At 43.2% G+C, this 18,907-nt stretch overlaps 1 protein-coding gene across 3 annotated transcripts in view; it reads left to right on the top strand.

Annotated features, from left to right (window-relative positions):
• The first annotated feature begins 3,392 nt into the window (after nt 1–3,392).
• LOC147466019 (uncharacterized) overlaps nt 3,393–18,907 on the top strand; it is a 120,488-nt gene continuing 104,973 nt past the window's right edge. For 2 of the 3 annotated variants that reach the window (XM_086523445.1, XM_086523436.1), the window contains exon 1: nt 3,543–3,680. Coding sequence is in view for 1 of the 3 variants with exons in the window: in XM_086523428.1 (XP_086379554.1) it covers nt 3,488–3,680 (193 nt within the window). In the remaining 2 variants the exon portion in view is untranslated. Of the gene's footprint in view, nt 3,681–18,907 lie in introns of all 3 variants that reach the window. The other variant, XM_086523428.1, reaches the window with a different exon arrangement.

Raw genomic sequence — 18,907 nt, 5'->3', positions numbered from 1 at the left:
AAGCCCATTGTTGCACATTGCTCTTTTGCAGATGCCCCCCCCTTTGGATCCCTATTTTCCCTCCTTTGGATCCCTACTGTGGTCGGTCTGCCGTCTTAACCAATATTCTAGCTTTTTCTCCCTTGGCACTTCCCCATATTAAATGATCAGTTTAACATGAGAAAATCATTTAGGAGAATTAGATATTAGTTATTATGACAAAGCACATTGTATGCAAAGCGTGAGAATGATGTACTTCTCATTGTGGTTCTTTATGTAGATGATTTGCTGATCACTAGACCAAATGAGAGACATATTGCTGAATTTAAGGCTGATTTGAATGCTACTTTCAAGATGAAAGATTTGGGGCTGTTGCATCATTACTTGGGCATACAGTTTAAGCCATGTGATGGTGGTGTTGCCTTGCGTCAGAAAAGTTACATAGAGACATTGCTATGTAAGCTTGGCCTTGAGGATTGCAAACCTATTGTCACTCCCATGGAAACAGGTTTAAAATTGAGTCTTCATGATACTAGTGATCTTGCAGATGTCACTCTTTACCAAACTGTCGTTGGATGCCTCATTTATGTATGCAACACGAGGCCGGATTTTCAGTTTGCAGTCTCACAAGTCAACAGATTTATGTATAGTCTAGGGTCTAAGCATTGGCACGCTGTCAAGAGGATCTTTCACTACCTTAGTGGCACTTTACATCTTGGCTTGTTTTATCCCAAGGGGGGATCATTGCCGCCAGACTTATATGCTTTTTCGGACTTAGATTGGGCTGGTTGTTTTGACACACGAATGTCCACAAGTAGTTTTTGTTTCATGCTTGGCAGTTCATGTATATCATGGTTGAGCAAGAAGCAACCTACTGTGGCCACTTTGAGTTGTGAGGCTGAGTACAGGGCAGTCTTCACAGCTACGATTGAGTGTGTATGGCTTAGATGCCTTATGTCTGATTTGGGTGTTGGACAGGACACTGCCAACACTATCTACATTGACAGTCAGAGCGCATTGGCAGTTGCGAGGAACCCAGTTTTCATGCTCGTAAAAAGCACATTGAGGTGCATTACCACTATGTCAAGGAGAGGCTCTCAACAGGAGAGATCAGCTTGGCTTATGTGCCAACACAGACAACCTTGCAAATCTTTTCACAAAGGCATTGTCTCGTGAGAAGTTCGAAGCTTTCTGCAAAGCTTTGGGCTCACTCCCCTTTGTGGACTAATCATGTCCTCAGGGCATGGCACTTCCCTTTACTCATGTGCCAGCTCTCGTTCACCGCATTACTCCAGGGGGGATTTGTTACCATATACATGTGAAAGTGATATGTGTGAACGTGTACACTAGGACCGCCGGGGCATTTTTCCCTCTTTAGAAGGTTTTCCCCCCCGTGCATTGTATATACCCCATCACTCTAGGGCTATCGATCTTTCTATTGCACACTAAGTAATATACTCTCAGTTGTGTGTCTTGAGCTTCCTTCGTCTTCCTTCGTCTTTAGAAGGTTTTCCCCCCCGTGCATTGTATATACCCCATCACTCTAGGGCTATCGATCTTTCTATTGCACACTAAGTAACATACTCTCAGTTGTGTGTCTTGAGCTTCCTTCGTCTTCTCCAAGCTGTGTGTGTTTTCCTGCAACCCTAATTGCAACAATGCGAAGCATATTTTTTGGTTAGTACATGTTAGATGATGATTTAATATTGTATATCTTTTGGAGAATTTCATGATTTGATAGGGTGTGTGTATCTTCTTGTCCTACCCCTATGCTCGAATTATAATTTTTGTGTAGAGGAAGTTCCTTTTGCCTTTTAAAAAAAATAATTAGAGTAGGGTTAGAAAGTATTAGTAAGGTGTTAGAGGCCTTCTGCATTGATTTTGAGTACCTTAGAAACAAAGGGTCATTACTTTTTTGTGCACTTGGATTGATACGGAAAGGAAATTTTGGGTTCATTTTAGCAAGTGCAAAGTCACGACCTCTCTCCAAATTGCTCGACGAGCTTCATGCTGGAATGTTGTCTTCTAGGGTACATTGATTCCAGGATATGTGCCCAACATGAGAAGGGCCACAAAGCACTAGGTGTCTTCAGTGAAGGGTTATCTTATTAGAGATTGGCAAAATGTAGTGGCAACGAAAAAGTTGGGGTTGAAAAGGAGGACACAAAGAGAGTACTCGTACAAGTTTGGAGTATCTTTTGTGTGTGTGTGTGTGTGTGTGTGTGAGAGAGAGAGAGAGAGAGAGAGAGAGAGAGAGAGAGAGAGAGAGAGAGAGAGAGAGAGAGAGGTGACACATCATGTGCTAGATTCCTAAATCTTGAAGAAAACACTAAATGTACCTAGGTAGCGATGCCAAAGCAATACAATGTTAGACTTCTCGTATGAAACTTGGCAAGTGTCATGCCATTTTAATTGGACACTTGCAACACCCACTACACATTGACGGTTCCTAACATTCCCCACAAGCCGCTACTCTTGCATGGCATCTCCTACAAAAATCTTGAGAGTCGATCAAGATCGTAGCTTGGAAGCTTCTAGCATAACAATTATTGTAACCATTTTGGATAATACAAATTTATCAACCTTTATGCTTGAAAAAGAGTGGGAAATTACCAAAAGCCTACTCAGATCTCTGGAAACTCCCAATACACCCCTCAAAGCTAAAAAATGACCAAAATACTCTTCCGATTTTGAGGAATTTTGTCAAAATTTACCAAAATTCCCTTATATTTTACCTCAATGTTCAAGATATCCCTTGCCAATCTTGAAAACATCTCTCAAGATAGTAACTCATGATATGAAGATTGGTTCTCCATCATTAGAAGATCACAAAAATTAGGATCATTGATGGTATTGTGGGTTCTAAGTATGAAACAATTCATACTTGTAGACGCAAATGCCACTATTTGTGAGCTTCTTTGTGAGCTCAAATATATATTTCTATTAAAAAGGAAGATGTATCTGCAAATTGGAGCTAACATCATGGTTTTATGGGTATTCTGGGAATTCTCACAAAAAACATGGGTATTTTGGCGATTGTTGCTAGAAAAAATATATTGTCATTCAGACTTTAGTTGGCAAAGGTACACACACACACACACACAACGATTCCGATAGACCCTCCCCCATGTGTCCTCATATCCCAACTTCAGGCTAGTGAGCACTGGCAGCCGAGAGAGAGAGAGAGAGAGAGAGAGAGAGAGAGAGAGAGAGAGAGAGAGAGAGAGAGAGACTCTGTGGGCCGCCGCTTTGGCTATATATATGTGTGTCTATGTGTGCACGCGCGCTCAATGAGAGAATTTCTTTTTGAAATTCATTTTATCCACCTCTCTCTCGTTATGCAGAAAACTTCTATCTACGTGGGAACAAGGGATTCGAGGGGGATTAACGTTAGGTGAGGCTCCGAGGGTGAGTCTGAGAGAGCGAGCGAGAGGAACAGGGCAAAGGGTCGGGGAAGGGTGCAAAATTGTATTGTGGGGGGTCTGATTGTGTGCTATAAGGAAAGGAAATGAGGTGGGAGAGAGTAAGGTTTAAGGCGAAGGCGGAAGGCAAGTCCATAGGGAGGAAGGGTGGCACTGCCGGCCCTGGCAAGCGATGGGGCCATACCTGCAACTCCGTCAAGAATGGGCGCTTCCTCTACATTTTCGGCGGCTATGGCAAAGACAACCGCCAGACCAACGATGTTCATGTCTTCGACACAGGCAAGCTCTCCTCCTCTCTTCCTCCTTGGCCATTCGCTGCATTCTCTCTGTTTTGGACCATGAAATTGCGAGTAATTCCTGCTTCTCAGCTCTGTGTGTCTGTCTGTGTGCGTGCCTGTAGAGAGCCTCACTTGGTCTCTCTGTGCGTGTGTGCGTCTTGCCTGTTTGTTGCGCTCGATACCTGCTTAGTTTATGCAATGAGCGACATGCATAATACAACTCATGTGCAATGCCTTGTCTATCTGTTCGACCCGACCAAAACTCAAAATCATGTCTTCTCATGCTGTCAAGTGCGCTTTCAATCGATAGTATACTTGGTATGTCTAGCCTCTGCAATTATAGGTAAAGTGGTAGCTATGATTTTCAATCATATAATGTACCAATGTCCTGTTTTGAGTGATTGCTAACAACTGCCTTTTGCTTCTAATATTTGCCCCAGGCAGGCATTCAAAGTAATCAGGAATGTGTGGTTTGTTGAAGATGCTTGATAATGTTGTGGCAACGGTATCTGGTAGAGGGTGTGGGGGGAGTCACGAGAATGCAGAGACCTTTAGACGTCATAGGGCGAAATCTTTGTTTTTCTCTTTGCTTATGCAGTTAGACAAAGTCAACTATGCAGTTTTATATATTGCTTCAATGAAAGAAACCCATCTAACTCCACTTAAGCAGGTTGCAGCACTGTTATTTCTATGCCTGCTAATAAATCAATAAAACAAAGGGCAAAGCCAACATTTTTCTCTTTTTTTATACTGACATTTTCTAGCCTTCTTCCAATGTTATCCTTGAGAATTTACTAAGCTAGTTCTTATATGAACATTGGTTGGACGTGAAAGACGATTCTGCTTATTTTTCAAAGAGAGAGGGGGGCTCTTCGTTTATATTAGTGTGACGAAGAAGGTTATTGCTGGCAAGGCATTACTAATGATAACTAGCGGCTGCCTGTTGTCTAGGTGTCGTGTGTGATGAAGATGATGGTTGTAGTGTCTTTGGGATGACTATCAGGAGTCTATAGCTTGCACTTTGATTGATAGGCGGATCTAGCATTTTTTTAGATCCATCTAATTATATGCTGTGGGAATACTTGGATCTATGCCTTGGTGGTGTGCCAGTTGTATAGCATGTGTACACATTTGCCATGTTCTTCAGGCAGTTTGGTTAGCGAGATGTGTGTGGTTATGTAGTTTTCATGTGTGATAGGCCTTTTAGGTTGTTCTGGGCAGGGGTTCTATTTTTATCTTCATGCTTTTATTTGTCGGACTTGGAGGTGAGTAGCGCGTAAGGCTGGTTGGGCCTCATATTAATGAGCAACCTTGCCTCTTCTATGCACACCCTATGCACACCCACGTTTCTGTTCATGTGCCTTCTTTCTCTCCTTCTTGAGTGATCTCTCTTCTCATCAGCACCCACCTTTTCCTTGTCTATCTCACAAAGGGATCTACATCTCTCTTTTCTTCCTTGTATCTAGGCGACTTTCTCTTGGAGTCACTTCTTGAGCGATCTCTTTTCTCATCAGCACCCACCTTTTCCTTGTCTATCTTACAACGGGATCTACATCTCTCTTTTCTTCCTTGTATCTAGGCGACTTTCTCTTGGAGTCACTATGTCACAAACGGGCTCGCACACAAGCAATTTACTAGCGGAAAATAAATAGTGTTAACTAAAAGAGAGAAGGGAGAAGATCGACATAGTATTGGGGACCAAAAGATGGGCTAGTCTCCCCCCCCCTCCTCTGAGAGGATCTATATTCAGGGAGAATCTTTTCACAAGCACAAGAATTGGAGTAACCCCTCCATTCTAGTTCTTAAGACTCGATGGTGGTTCCTTCCTGTAAGGGAAACCCGAGCGATTAGCTCTTAACTTAGATACCTTCTGTTTTGTACTTAAGAGTGTTGAAACTCCGCAGACCGTGTGGGATTTCGTTTCTGGAATCCCCAAGCATAGGTCAAAGCCTCCTTGCTCCTTTTCCAAGATGGAGTATGTGCAAAAGCACAAATACGGTAGCAAAGAATCGTAGAGCTTATGCACACACTTCACCTGTCGCTTGTAGTATAGAAAAGCAACCTCTGTACTCCAACTTGTTGCGACCACTTGTAGACTTGTAGAGGGAGAGCAGCCTTCTCCTAGCGCTGACACATTTGGGAGGAGTGGGGGCGCTTGTGTTGCTTTTATAGGCTAGAGAGGTGTTGCAGGAATAGTCGGGGAGCAGCTACTTTTCACTCAACAATAGCAAGTGGGATGGAGATGACCAAAATATGGAGAGAGAGAAAGAGAGGTTGGCAGCAACATTTTAGAGAGAGGAGAGAGATTGTAATCTCTATGTTGTTTTTAGCCAAATTAGGGGCGCTTCTTTTTGGCTTGCTTTGCTTATAATTAGTGGTTGCTGTCACCAGGAGGTGTATTTTTTCTGTTGCCTTCCGTAAATAAGTACTAGATATTTTTATTTATTCTTTATTTTTACTTGTTTTCCTCGGAACCCTTGAAAAGGTGCAAGTGGACATTGCATGGCCAGTGTGAAACGGCTGCGGCTGAACAGGTTTCACATCGGGAGTCTAGGACAGCCAGTCTGGACCGGTCGGGCCAGTTAGTAGTGAATTCTGATGAGTATGGAAGCTTGTGTGCGCCAAACGAAGTCTGGGCCACTCGGAAAGTCACTTATAACTTTATAAGCCAGTGGGAACTAGGGAATTAACTCAAAAGGGGTAAACTGGACACATGGCGGCTCCAAGCAGTTTTGCCACTTCCTACATGAAGAGGGGGCATGCAAATTGAGAGAGGAGGCTGAATTTTACACTAAGTGACCTACAGTGTGTGAGTAGTGGGTGCAGGTCTATAGCTTTAATGGAAAGCTTGCCTTCTCCTCTGCCTCATGTAGCGCTATGACTTGCTCTCGTGCATCTCTCTCCCCCCTTTGGCACATATGGTAATGCCCCACTAGTTGGGCTACTCAGATGAATATGTACAGTTCTGGGGGTTTATGCGCGTTTGCCAAGGCAAGAGCCTTCTGAACAGGAACCGGATTAGCTAATTGCTAATCCCCCACAGGTATCCACAGTTCCATCGCGAAAGATTGCGAGTTTGGAGAGTTTTCTCGCGTGAAAACTCGTCCAATTCACAGGGGAACTGTCCCATTGCGTGTGGGAGCCCTTGGGACACGCGTAGGCGTGTTCGCTCTGCTGAAAATGATCCGAAACAGGGAATTATAGCCTGCTGTGTTTTTTTGTAGGTTTAGGGTTTCACACCTAAATTGCAAGGGAACACCAGGGGAGCCTCGTGAGAGCCTTGGGATGCGTGTAGGAATACACACACGGCTCGGAAGCTAGAGTGCCCCGAGCAGATGCCGACAACCTGTAGGGCCCAAAATTGGCGTCCCTTTCAGTATTTCTTTATACTTTGAGAGGGTAAATTACAAAGTAGAGTCGTGGGAATCCTTTACTTGTATCACACTAGATACTACCTAATTTGGCCAAATTTCGGCAACATAACAGCCTCAAAACTTGCGCGAAATCAATTCCCCTGTTGGAACTCACTTTCATTGGCATAAACCCTCTGATTCTTGCCCAAAAACAGTAAATTCAGCACGCTGTATTTACTGGTTTTTGCCCTTTTTTCAGCCCCAAACAGTCCCCTAACTGTCCTCTGCCAGTGGGGCACTATTCCCAATGGTTCTGGCATCCGTATGGCTAAAAAACAGTCAATTTACAATGCATACACAGCGCTGAATTTGCACATGTACGGTGAGGTTATGACCCTCATCTGTGCCTGCTTTGGAGTAGCAGTTAGCTACCCTTGTTCCTGCTCAAGGAGGCTCTTGCCTCAACACAAAAGCATGAAACCACACAGCTGTACATCAGTCAAATGAAGAGCCCTCTTGTGGGGCATCACATAACTGCACGTAGGGGAGAGAGAGAGCAGTGTGTAGTGTGCAGGGCATCACTCCTAGCACCACACTGTACATGGGAGGGAAAGAAAGCACTCCATAGCTCTTAACCTGTGACAGGTTCTCAATGAAGCATCCCCCAAGCATAAATCGAGCGCCCCCTCTTCTGCCCTTAACCTGTAATGCATCTGTGAACAAATAGATGCAAAAAGGGGAAGATTTCCATGGCTGCCAAAACCTGCGTATCGCTGAAAACGCAGCAAAACAGCCATGTAAACACGCATCTGATGCCTTCCAATGCTGAAAATGAGCTCCTTGGACCTAGGCAAAGTCATGGGAAGCTCAAAAATGGAGAGAAATGGCTGAAAATCCAAGTTAACAGCCTCCAAAACTGCTCCAAAAAGTCAGTTACGAATTCTGTTCTCTCAAACTTGGTAAATTGACCAAAAAGTGCCACTTGGCACTCATACATGCAATTTCCCCGCATTGGGCTTCCTGCTTAAAAATCTCTCAATTGGTGCATCGGTTTACTTTGCAGCAGCGTAATAAAATGTTCCCCTGGTCATATCGAAGGTTATGACGCAGACACATTCCACAACCCAAAATAGCAGTTCCCTAATTTTTAGGAGATGCTTCCGTTGGGCTCCCACTTGTCATCTGACCATCTATCCTCATCGGGACCGCATCCAAAAGTGCAATGTGGCCCAACTGTAGGATACTTTCTGTTGGTGATCCCACCTTGACTTTATGCCGTTATTGAGTTCACTTCCTAGTATCCACCAACTTGCTAAGTGCGACGGGGGGACCTACATGATCTTGAACTGAGCCTAGACATCCTTTTACTTTACGAGTTCCAGTGCCGACCAACTTTCCGTCTGCGGGTGAAACTGCCGTTCACATTGGCCATACAATGTCTCATCATTTGCAACTTCAAAAAGAGGGTCTCAAAAATTAAGCAAAACTCATTGGAAAGAAACCAACAACTAAGGTTAGCAGTTGCCACGTCCTCGTGACATCGTTAGTTGAATTTGTGAACGTTGCATATTTGACCCACAGGACTTTCTATATTTACTTCTAGTCACAAAGGATTTTTTTCTCACATGACAATTGCAAAAATATCAAACACAGATATAAGTAGCTACCACGGATTAGTGTATGCACCCTGCTCATTTTTTTCTTAGGCTAGAGTACGAGTTTTAATGAAACATTGAATGCTGTTTTGCATAGGTTCTTTTCATGAGCGTAGTTACTATTGAGGTTATGATAAAAAATGAGGGATTATAATATCCATGAGTACTTTGAGTAACATTTTATAAGTTTGCAAAAGCATTTTTTGAGATGTGTTCTAGATTTCATGTACCATTTTATTTAACTTCGCAAAATAAAGGACACTAAAGTGTCCTTTTTGGTACGAAATTAGTGTTAAGGGCGTGCAAAAGTAAGACAAAGAGAAAACGTGTAGAGAGAGAGAGAGAGAGAGAGAGAGAGAGAGAGAGAGAGAGAGAGAGATTCGACATTGCAAGTAAAAAGACCACGCTATGCTTGATTTAAAATTCTTGTTACATATAAAGCCTTATAGCCATGCAAACTAAAAAAGTAGCTGAAGCTTCATCTGCATGCTCCAAGGGGGGTTCCTTCATTTGCATGCTCCAAGGGGTTTCCCACGGGTTGATACCAAAATTGAACGAGGGCTTGAACCTAACAAACCCCCCCTCAAGCCCGAACTAGACAGACCCTCTCGTGATATCTTGAGTTTTTGGTGTACTCGGCAACCGTGTGTTGTAGGTTCTCTCACAACCAAGGATTTCTGGTGTATCCATAACCTGGGGCTATGATAGTAAACCCCCCCTTGAACAGATAGGGTGTAGGTCAAATAATTAGCTAGCGATAATGGAGTTTTTGGTTCACTACCAAACCTTGGGTTTAAGGTGTACCCAGTAACCGCACGAGAAGTGCAACAAAAAATGGGATGGGAGCAAATGTGTTGGGGAGGTCTTACCACTTATGTATTTGTGGCAGTGTCCAACTCGTACAAGTTTTTATCATGGCAATAGTTGACAATTTATAGGCTAAAATACGGCTTTGACTGAAAATTGTATGATGGTTTTGACAATAGACAAAAGAGGACAAACCTATGACACTAAACTGGCAAAAATAGTTTGTGAAATCTTGGACCGCAATGTCGAAGGAGATCGTCATGTGTTGCATCTGTTGATATGCCGAGTGCTTGAAGCAAACAATTGAAATAGTCTTCACTAGCTGTCTTTTCAGATTAACATGTCGTATTAGATCAATCTCCGTCGAGCTATTCTCAATTGTGCAAAGCTCATAAAGCTTGGTGGTTGAGGGCTTCTTCATGCAATTGCATGCTCGTGCTATACAAGAATGGTCTCTTGTGTCAACAGTACTTTGAATGAGAGTGTCAGCTTTGACGAGTGTCCTTGCAATTAGGATAGGTTCCATTCTCAAGATATCAAATTGAGAATTCTTTTTAGCTCCAGAAATCTCTTACCAATGATCTCGCCTTTTAACTGATGAAGCTATTGTTGAGTCTTGTAGCTTTTGAGATGCTTGATATCACCAAGCTCTATTTCTGCATGCATTTTGAAAAACACGCAAAAGTTGCTCACAAGTGCTGCCAATTATCAATGCTAACTATCGAGGGTGGTAAGCTCGTGTGAATGACCTCTTGATTAGAAGCCTAATACCAAATAAGGTGGCCACTTTAAATAAAGTATGGACACAAAAAATAAGACGAGCTCTGTTGGTAGTTGAGACAGTCGACGACGTCAATGGAAAATTCTGCTTGCAGCGGGTTGAAGAGGCGGAAATAGCAAGGGTTGAAGTGCTTTTCAAGTCAGGGTGAACGTGTTGAGGGTGATGCTGCTAATTTTTGAGCAGGTCGGCGATCTTCTTCTCTTCTTTGCAAGCGGTGGTTCTTGCGAATTGAGTTGAGCCGACGTTAGGTGCAGCGGAATGAATGTTTGCGCTTTGCTCTTGATGAGTGCTCCGAACTGTGCTCAAGGTTCCTTTTGTTCTTATGGAAGGGAGAGCCTTCCGTTCTTAAGGAGAGAATGCTATGATCACAAACAAAGTGAATGGACACTGTGCGTGCAAGTGTATATGAGACTGAGAAATAGAGAGAGAAGAGAGATACAACACCAGATACGTTGTAAAACCCTCCTCCGAAGGCCCCACTCTCGTCGACGAGAGTGGTCTACTTATGATTGCACAAACTGGTACAAATTGAATGCATGGGACTGATGCAAGTCTAGGCTATGTCGACGATGACGACGGTGATGACGAAGTCGACCTAAGGGCTGAAATCTGCAATCTTTCTACTGCCTTCCAAAAATGCTATGGGCTGAAATCTGCGGCTAGTGAAAAAACGCTGATTTTGGGGGCTGTTTCTGAAGGTCTTTGTCGCTGAAATTTTGCAGGTTTAGGGCTGAAAATTGAGGTTTCTTTAGGCTGAAAACTGATGGTCTTTCCGGGCTGAATCTGCTACCTTCTTAGGGGCTGATCTTGATGGTTTTCCTACTGCTGAAATCGTTGCATGCTGTGGCTGAAACGCTGCAATCTGCAAACGCTGAGACAGTCCAAAAACGCTAAGGGAAGCTCTGCAAAAACGCTAGGGAAACTCTTGCAAAAACGCTATCTGATGGGGTTTCTGTGGCAATGATGATGATGCAAAAACGCTAGGCTGGGAGGTATGGCGATGACCACCTGGATGGAAAACGCCAAGGTGGTGAGTCCTTTGCTTGGAGGAGAGACCACCAAGTTCTTGTTGAGAAGTTGCCAGCTGAGCTGAGCTTAGCTCCTGTTGCCTCTTCTGGCATTTAGTGATGGTCTAGGTTTGCTTATATACAAACTTACTCAATTTGCCCTACCTACTTTCCAACAAAAGTCACTTAAAATAATAAGTGAAAAATGTCAAAAATAGGGAAAATAGGCTAAATGCATTGGAAAATTTCCCTGAAGGATTCTGATTGAATCTGATGAAATGCTTATGATCATGCTGTGTGCAACCAGAGGATATGCATCTACACTAAGTGATTGGGCATGCACGGTCTACGAATAGACTCACAAAAGTGCCAGATCACTGCTAAATCTAGACTAGACTGGACTGACTGAACCGTGATCATGCTGTAGCTTGTCCACAGACAGATAGGGTTGGATGTGTCACGTGACATCCCCTCCTTTTCAAAGTGAGGTACTGGTACCGAACTGTATGGCATCGAGGGAGATTGCCAATAGCATCCGGAATCCTGGAAGGGACTCTTCGCCCCCACTCTGATGTGTGGGTCGTGCGGTACTTGAACTTCATAAAGGTCTGCAACGCTTGCTTCTTTGGGCCGCACCGAAAGTGAGACAGTCTTTTGGGACTCCTTCAATGCTTCAACTTTGTCTATGGACGTAGGTCCACCTTCTTCAAGAATCTCCATGGCTGAAAATTCCTGAAACCATTTCCAACACAAAACCATGAACATTCCGTTTAAAGTGAATGGAAAAAATCTTGTCTTTGATGAGCGCGCGGCGGTGTGTGCAAGTGATAGAGCACACGAGGAAGTGCAGTGTGGGTGCAGGGAGAGGTGGCGAAAGCCGGCAGGAAGCAAGGCGCTAGCGGAACGATAGAGGGGAGAGAGAGAGCACGCTACACGTTTTGTGGGGAATGATAAAGTGAGTAAAATTGACTCACTTGTTCCCTTTATTAAAAGTATAGGACCATTTTAATGTTAGTGGCCAAGTTCACATTTGGCCAAGTTCAATGTGAACTTGGACAAAGGTTAGTAACCTTTAAAATATACATTAAAGGGGCCATTTGGGCCTTTAACCCAACAACCTCCCACTTAAAGGCATAAATGGCGCCTTTAAGCTACGTGACTCCCACCATCTCTATGCATGATGATATTGTGCTTTGGGTAAGCACTTAGTGAGAGCATCTGCTGGATTTTATGATGTATGGACCTTAATCAAATTAATAAGGCCATCCTCAAGCACTTCTTGTATGAAGTGATACCGCACATCAATATGCTTTGTGCGTGCATGAAACATGGCGTTCTTTGCCAGACATATGGCACTCTGGCTATCAACCAAGCATAGGTGCCTTGGCAGGCAAACCAAACTCACTGCATATGCGTGCTAACCAAATAGCTTCTTTGGAAGCCTCAGTGGCTGAAATATATTCAGCCTCTGTCGTAGACAATGCAACAATCTTTTGCAGTCTAGAACACCATGAAACAGCACCCTCCCGCAAGGGTAAACACATAGCCACTTGTGGATTTTCGTGTATCCACATACCTGCCATGTCAGAGTCACAAAATCCCTTCCAACTCCAATGGTCCTTTACCATAGCAGAGGCATTTGTTTTTAGTCCCTTTCAAGTACCTCATAATGGACTTCACTGCATCCCAATGCAACCTGCCTGGATTAGCCATAAATCGGCTCACAAATCCCACTGCATGAGTTATGTCAGGCCTAGTAGCAACCATAGCATACATAAGTGAACCACAAGCTGAAGCATAAGGTACACTTTGCATGTCATTGGCTTCTTCCTTTGACTTAGGACAATCATCCTTGGAGATTTTGACATATGGCTGTAATGGCACACCAAGAGGCTTTGCTTCAGCCATGTTAAATCTGTCCAGCACCTTTTCAATGTACTTTTCTTGCGACAAATACAATAGGCGCTTGTCTCTTTGCCTTGTAACACGCACTCTAAGTATATGTTCAGCTGCCCCAAGGTCTTTCATTGAAAATGCAGATTTCAGTTGCCCTTTAAGAGCCTCAACAGTGCTTCTTTTCTTTGCAGCTATCAACATATCATCAACATAGAGCACAAGAATGATAGGGCTGCCATACTCATCACGTTTGGTATACAAACAATGGTCTGCATGGCTTCTTTTGTAACCATGTTTAAGCATGAAGTGATCAAACTTCTTGTACCACTGTCTACATGATTGTTTTAGCCCATACAAGCTTCTATTGAGCATACATACGATATGTTCCTTGCCAGGAATAACAAAACCCTCGGGTTGCTTCATGTAAAGCTCTTCTTCCACATCACCATGCAAGAAAGCGGTATGTACATCCATTTGGTCCATTTCCAAATCAAGAGCTGCCACTATGGCAAACAATACAAGCAAAGTGGTCATCTTCACAACAGGAGAGAACACTTCCTGAAAGTCTATGCCCTTGGTTTGAACATATCCCTTTGCCACAAGCCTTGCCTTATACTTGGGTTTTGCATCAACAGTCTTGATTTTATACACCCATTTGTTAGGAATAGCCTTCCTTCCTTTGGGCAATTCAACCAAATTCCAAGTATGATTAGCATGCAAAGCTTTAATCTCTTCCTGCATAGCAAGCTCCCACTTGTCGCTGTGCTCACATGTCTTTGCCTCTTAATATGTAAGAGGCTTTCCCTCATCTGTCAACATAATGTAATGCAAAGAGGGATCATATCTGCTCACAGGCTGTCTTTGACGAGTAGACCGCCTCACCCAATGATCCACATTATCCGGCAATGGGTTTACATCAGGTGGCATGATAAAATCATCAACAATGGGCTGCTGTACATCATTTTCAGCACCATTTTCAGCATTGTTTCTTGGCTGCAAATTCCCTTCAGGAGCCTCAATTTGCTGTCCAAGATCATCTGGCTCAAACACCACTGGATCATCTACATTTTCAGCCTTTCGTGGTGCATCCTGAGGGTCAAAAATAGGCTCAACAGGTGGCTGGTCATGCTGAAATTTCACCCTTTTATGGTCATGCTTTGAGGCACAATTGTTTTGAAGCAGCCTTGCCTCATTAAAAACAACATCCCGGTTGCGTACAACCCTTTTGAGCTGAGGTAACCAAATCCTGTAACCCATTTCGCCTTCTTCACCATATCCCATGAAGAGGCCTTTAATGGACTTCGCATCTAGTTTACTCCTCAACTCAAGTCTAACATGCACAAAAGCTTCGCAACCAAAAATGCGTAAGTGATCATATGAAGCAGGCTTGCCAGACAAAACCTCTTCAGGGATGTCACCTTTCAAAGACATGTGAGGGGATCGATTGCATATATGCACTGCAGTTTTCAAAGCTTCTCCCCAAAATCCATGAGAGAGATTAGCTGTGGACAGCATGCATCTCACTCTCTCACAAAGTGTCCTATTGAATCTTTCAGCCACACCATTAGAAGAGGGGCTGTATGGCACATTAAGCTCCCTCTTAATGCCTAAATTTTCACAAAATTTGCTAGATTCAACACTTGTGAACTCCTCTCCATTGTCTGTACGCAAGCATTTTAGCTTTCTACCTGTTTGGGTGGTCACAAATGCATGAAATCTGTTAAACGCAGCAAAGGCTTCATCCTTACATTTAAGCAAAAAAACCCAAATTTTCCTAGAATGGTCATCAACAAAGGAGACAAAATAACATGCACCACCCATAGACTTAGTAGGCATGCTACATATATCAGAATGTACAAGATCAAGCACACAAGATTTACGAGAGACACCAGAGTAATAAGATCGCTTTACTTGCTTGCCATATTGACATTCATTACAAAAGTCAAGCTTTGTGCCTTTAGCATCAAGCTTGTTCAAAGTACAAAGCTTAGAAAGGCCCTTTTGGCTCATATGGCCAAGCCTCTTGTGCCACAACTCCATGTGAGAGTTAATTTCAGCCAATGCAATAAACTTGCCCAACACGGCCTTTCCATGCATGCAGTAAAGTGTCCCTTTCTTTGTGCCCTTTACAATCAGCCTTGAGCCTTTAGTCATTTTCCATGATCCTCTCTCAAACAAGATGCTGTAACCATGCATATCCATCTGACCAACAGAAAGCAGACTCTTCTTGATTCCCGGCACATATCTAACATCATGCAAGACAAGCTCATTTGTGCCATCTATGGAGAGATGCACAGTGCCAATACCCTCAATGGAACATGCATGATTGTTTCCAAGATATACATGGCCACGCTTGCCTGCATCAAAAGTAGAGAAACACTCCTTGATAGGAGTCACATGAAATGAAGCACCGGAATCAACAATCCAAGTCTGGGATGATGCATCATTGACAATCAACAAAGCATCAATAAGATCACTCTTGGTGATCTGCATGTCTTGTGAATGAACATTAAGAGAGGCATCATAGTCATAAGCATCATCATCTGACAAAGTGACACACAAGATGTCCTCTACATCTGAGAGCTTCTCAATCACAACACTAGAAGCCACATTGGCCTTCTCTTTGTCCTTTGAGCTATCCTGTGCATCTGCCTTGACTTCCTTCTTCTCTTTCTTTTTGTCTCTGCCATTCTTTTTCTGTTCTAACTCGGCTTTATAGTACTTGCAATCGGGTTTCTTGTGACCTTTCCTGCCACATTGATAACAAGTCACATCACCCTTGCCTTTGCTGGCATTTCCCCTTTCCTTACTCTAACTCTTACTCCTTTGTGCATAAGCATTCTTCTTTTCTGTCCTGCCTCTAATCATGTTGGCAGAGCTGCCTCCCTCTCCACTTGCTTTCCTCCTGATTTCTTCATTCAAGATAGAATCCCTAACACCATCAAATGTCAAATTGGGGTTATTGGACAATGAAACCACCAAAGTTTCCCATGACTCAGGTAAGGTCATAAGCAAGAAGATAGCTTTCAGCTTATCATCAAAAGGGGGCAAGCCTGAGTCCTGTAACTACGACAAAGTACCTGCGAATAACGACAAGTGCTCTGCAGCGCTCTTGGACTCATCTAGTTGCATGCCAACAAGTTTTCGCATCAAATGCACTTGGTTGACATGCGTTGTATTTTCATACATTCCCTTTAACTTCTCCTACACATCAAAAGCAATTGTGAGACATTTCACATCAATGACTGTCTCATCGGTCATGGCCATTTTAATGTATGTGACAGCCTTCCTGTTCAGGTTAACCCATGCTTCATCTGTCATATTGTGTGGCTTTACCTGTTCAAGTGCCCCTTCACAATCCTTAAGAAATAGGATTCCCTGAATCCTGTCTTTCCAAAGGTCGAAACTTGTTCCATCGTACCTTCTAATCTGGAAGAGATTCTTCACATCCGAAGAAGACGAGGCCATAGTTGCACGAATAAGAGGGCTAATATGCTGAATTTTTGGGCAAAATGCGTAAAAACCGGAGTATAGCCTCGCAGAGGTGTGCACTACAGCTCCAAATGGTCACAAGAGCAATTTGGGGCAAAATAGGTCGATTTGGGCACAAAAAACAATTTTTGAAATTTATGCGCAGGAAATTTCAGCGAGCGAATTTGTGCTCGAAAATAACAAATTTAGTTGTTTTTAGCCTCACAGAACATACATAAGGCTAATGCACAGCCTTTAGAAGCTTGTAAGAGCAAAAACCCCAATTTGTAGCATCAAAATTGCATGAAATTGAGCCACAAATGGTCATACATAGCCAAAATTTATCAAACGTGCGTAGATTGCATCAATTTGCACTTTCCCCAACGTAGTCGCATCATAAAGACACTTGCAAAAACCTGAGTAAATCTGAAATTTGTTGAAAACACCTATTTTAAGACCTGTTTTTCGGCAATTTTAGTGTTTTCGGGTAGCGGGGACTTAGCAAAAGTGTTCCCACATTTTAATACATCATTTGCAAAACCTGTATTTTGTTGTCATAACCTGTAATTTGCTGATTTTGACCTAATTTCAGCCTATTTTATGTCAATTTGACTTGTCGGGAGCTCTCTAGTGTCCGGGAACGAGTCCTTTGGCGATGAAATTGCAATATCTCGCGTGAAAGTTGACCTACTTGACTGAAAATCAACGTTTGCAGATTTGGGAGCAAACCCTAATTGGGCTCTGATACCAGTTGATGAGCGCGCGGTGGTGTGTGCAAGTGATAGAGCAGTGCAGTGTGTGTGCAGGGAGAGGTGGCGAAAGCCAACAGGAAGCAGGGCGCTAGCAGAACGATAGAGGAGAGAGAGAGCACGCTACACGTTTTGTGAGGGGAATGATAAAGTGAGTAAAATTGACTCACTTGTTCACTTTATTAAAAGTATAGGACCATTTTAATGTTAGTGGCCAAGTTCACATTGGTTAGTAACCTTTAAAATATACATTAAAGGGGGCCATTTGGGCCTTTCACCCAACAATCTTCTCTAAAAACTGTGTATGCAATGTAGATGAACATAGAGACGGAGTGACAAACCGTTCATCAAACACATGCAAACAATGAGATCGAATCTTTCTCTTATGATCTAAAGCAATCAACTGTGGCAATTCACAACGGAAATGCCCATGCTTGGTGCTCATATTTTCATGTGCTCTTTCTACGAATGTGTCATGCCAAGGAAGAGACGGGGAATGCGACTTCCTTGGATGCATACTTTTCAGCTTTTCATGAAAAATCCGTATACATTCGTGCTCATTCATGAGTGAAACGTGCTCAACGTACAATATGTCAGCCTAGGAAAAAAGATCACATAAAGACGCTGACTAAAATACAGGAAACGATCACGAATGAAACACTCGAACAATGCGTGCGTATCAATCATGCGAACACATAATACTTCCTGTGAGGGTTCTTGAGACCTAGGCCCGAGAGCCAAGATCGGTTCTTCCCGAATGATCGAATCGTCCTGTGGGGGTTCTTTGGACCTCGACTCGAAAGTCAAGATCGGTTCTTTGTGATTGATCGAATCTACAACAAGGTTCATGCAATTCATCATGCTTGTGAGAAATCACATCTTGATCATGCAAATCATCATGCTGGTGAGAAATCACATCTTGATCATGCAAATCATTGGCATTCAAATCATCATGCAAATCATTGTCATTCAAATCATCATGCTTATCATCATCATTCAAATCATCATGCAAATCCTGTGTGTCATTCTTGGGAGAAGAAGAGACAGAGAGAGTCTCCTTTCCCCAAATCTCTTGCATCTGTGCCTGAACTTGAGAAAAGAGTCGCCAAAACTCTTTGTTCTTGTCTTGCTATGGCTTCCTTTCTTGCTGCTTCTCTTTCTGCTCTTCTTTCTGCGTGTCTGCTTTCCATTTCTGCCATTCTTTCTGCATATCTTGCTTCGCGTTCTAACTTCCTTTCCATAAACATCTGGTCCAAAGTCTCCATAGGAGTTAGTGCAATCCTTGACGTAGATGGGGAAGGGGGAGGGTCGGAAAAACCTCGTGGTTGGGAAAATTCTTCTTCGCCTTTCTCATGCTCATCACCTCCAAGCGAAGTATCCATTCCGCCTCGAGTGATGACTATTCACTGAAGTCATGGGTTCTTGCGGTCTTGGGTTCTTCAGTTCACGAGGAACTTGGGTTCTTGGGGGTCTTGGTTCTTGGGATTCTTGAGTTCTTGAGGTTCTTGC

This window comes from Adiantum capillus-veneris, chromosome 1, assembly GCF_014529385.1.
Source record: "Adiantum capillus-veneris isolate H3 chromosome 1, ASM1452938v2, whole genome shotgun sequence".
Classification (NCBI taxonomy): Eukaryota; Viridiplantae; Streptophyta; class Polypodiopsida; order Polypodiales; family Pteridaceae; genus Adiantum; species Adiantum capillus-veneris.
Note: the sequence above shows the minus strand (reverse complement) of the source record. Positions and strands in the feature narration are given on the sequence as shown.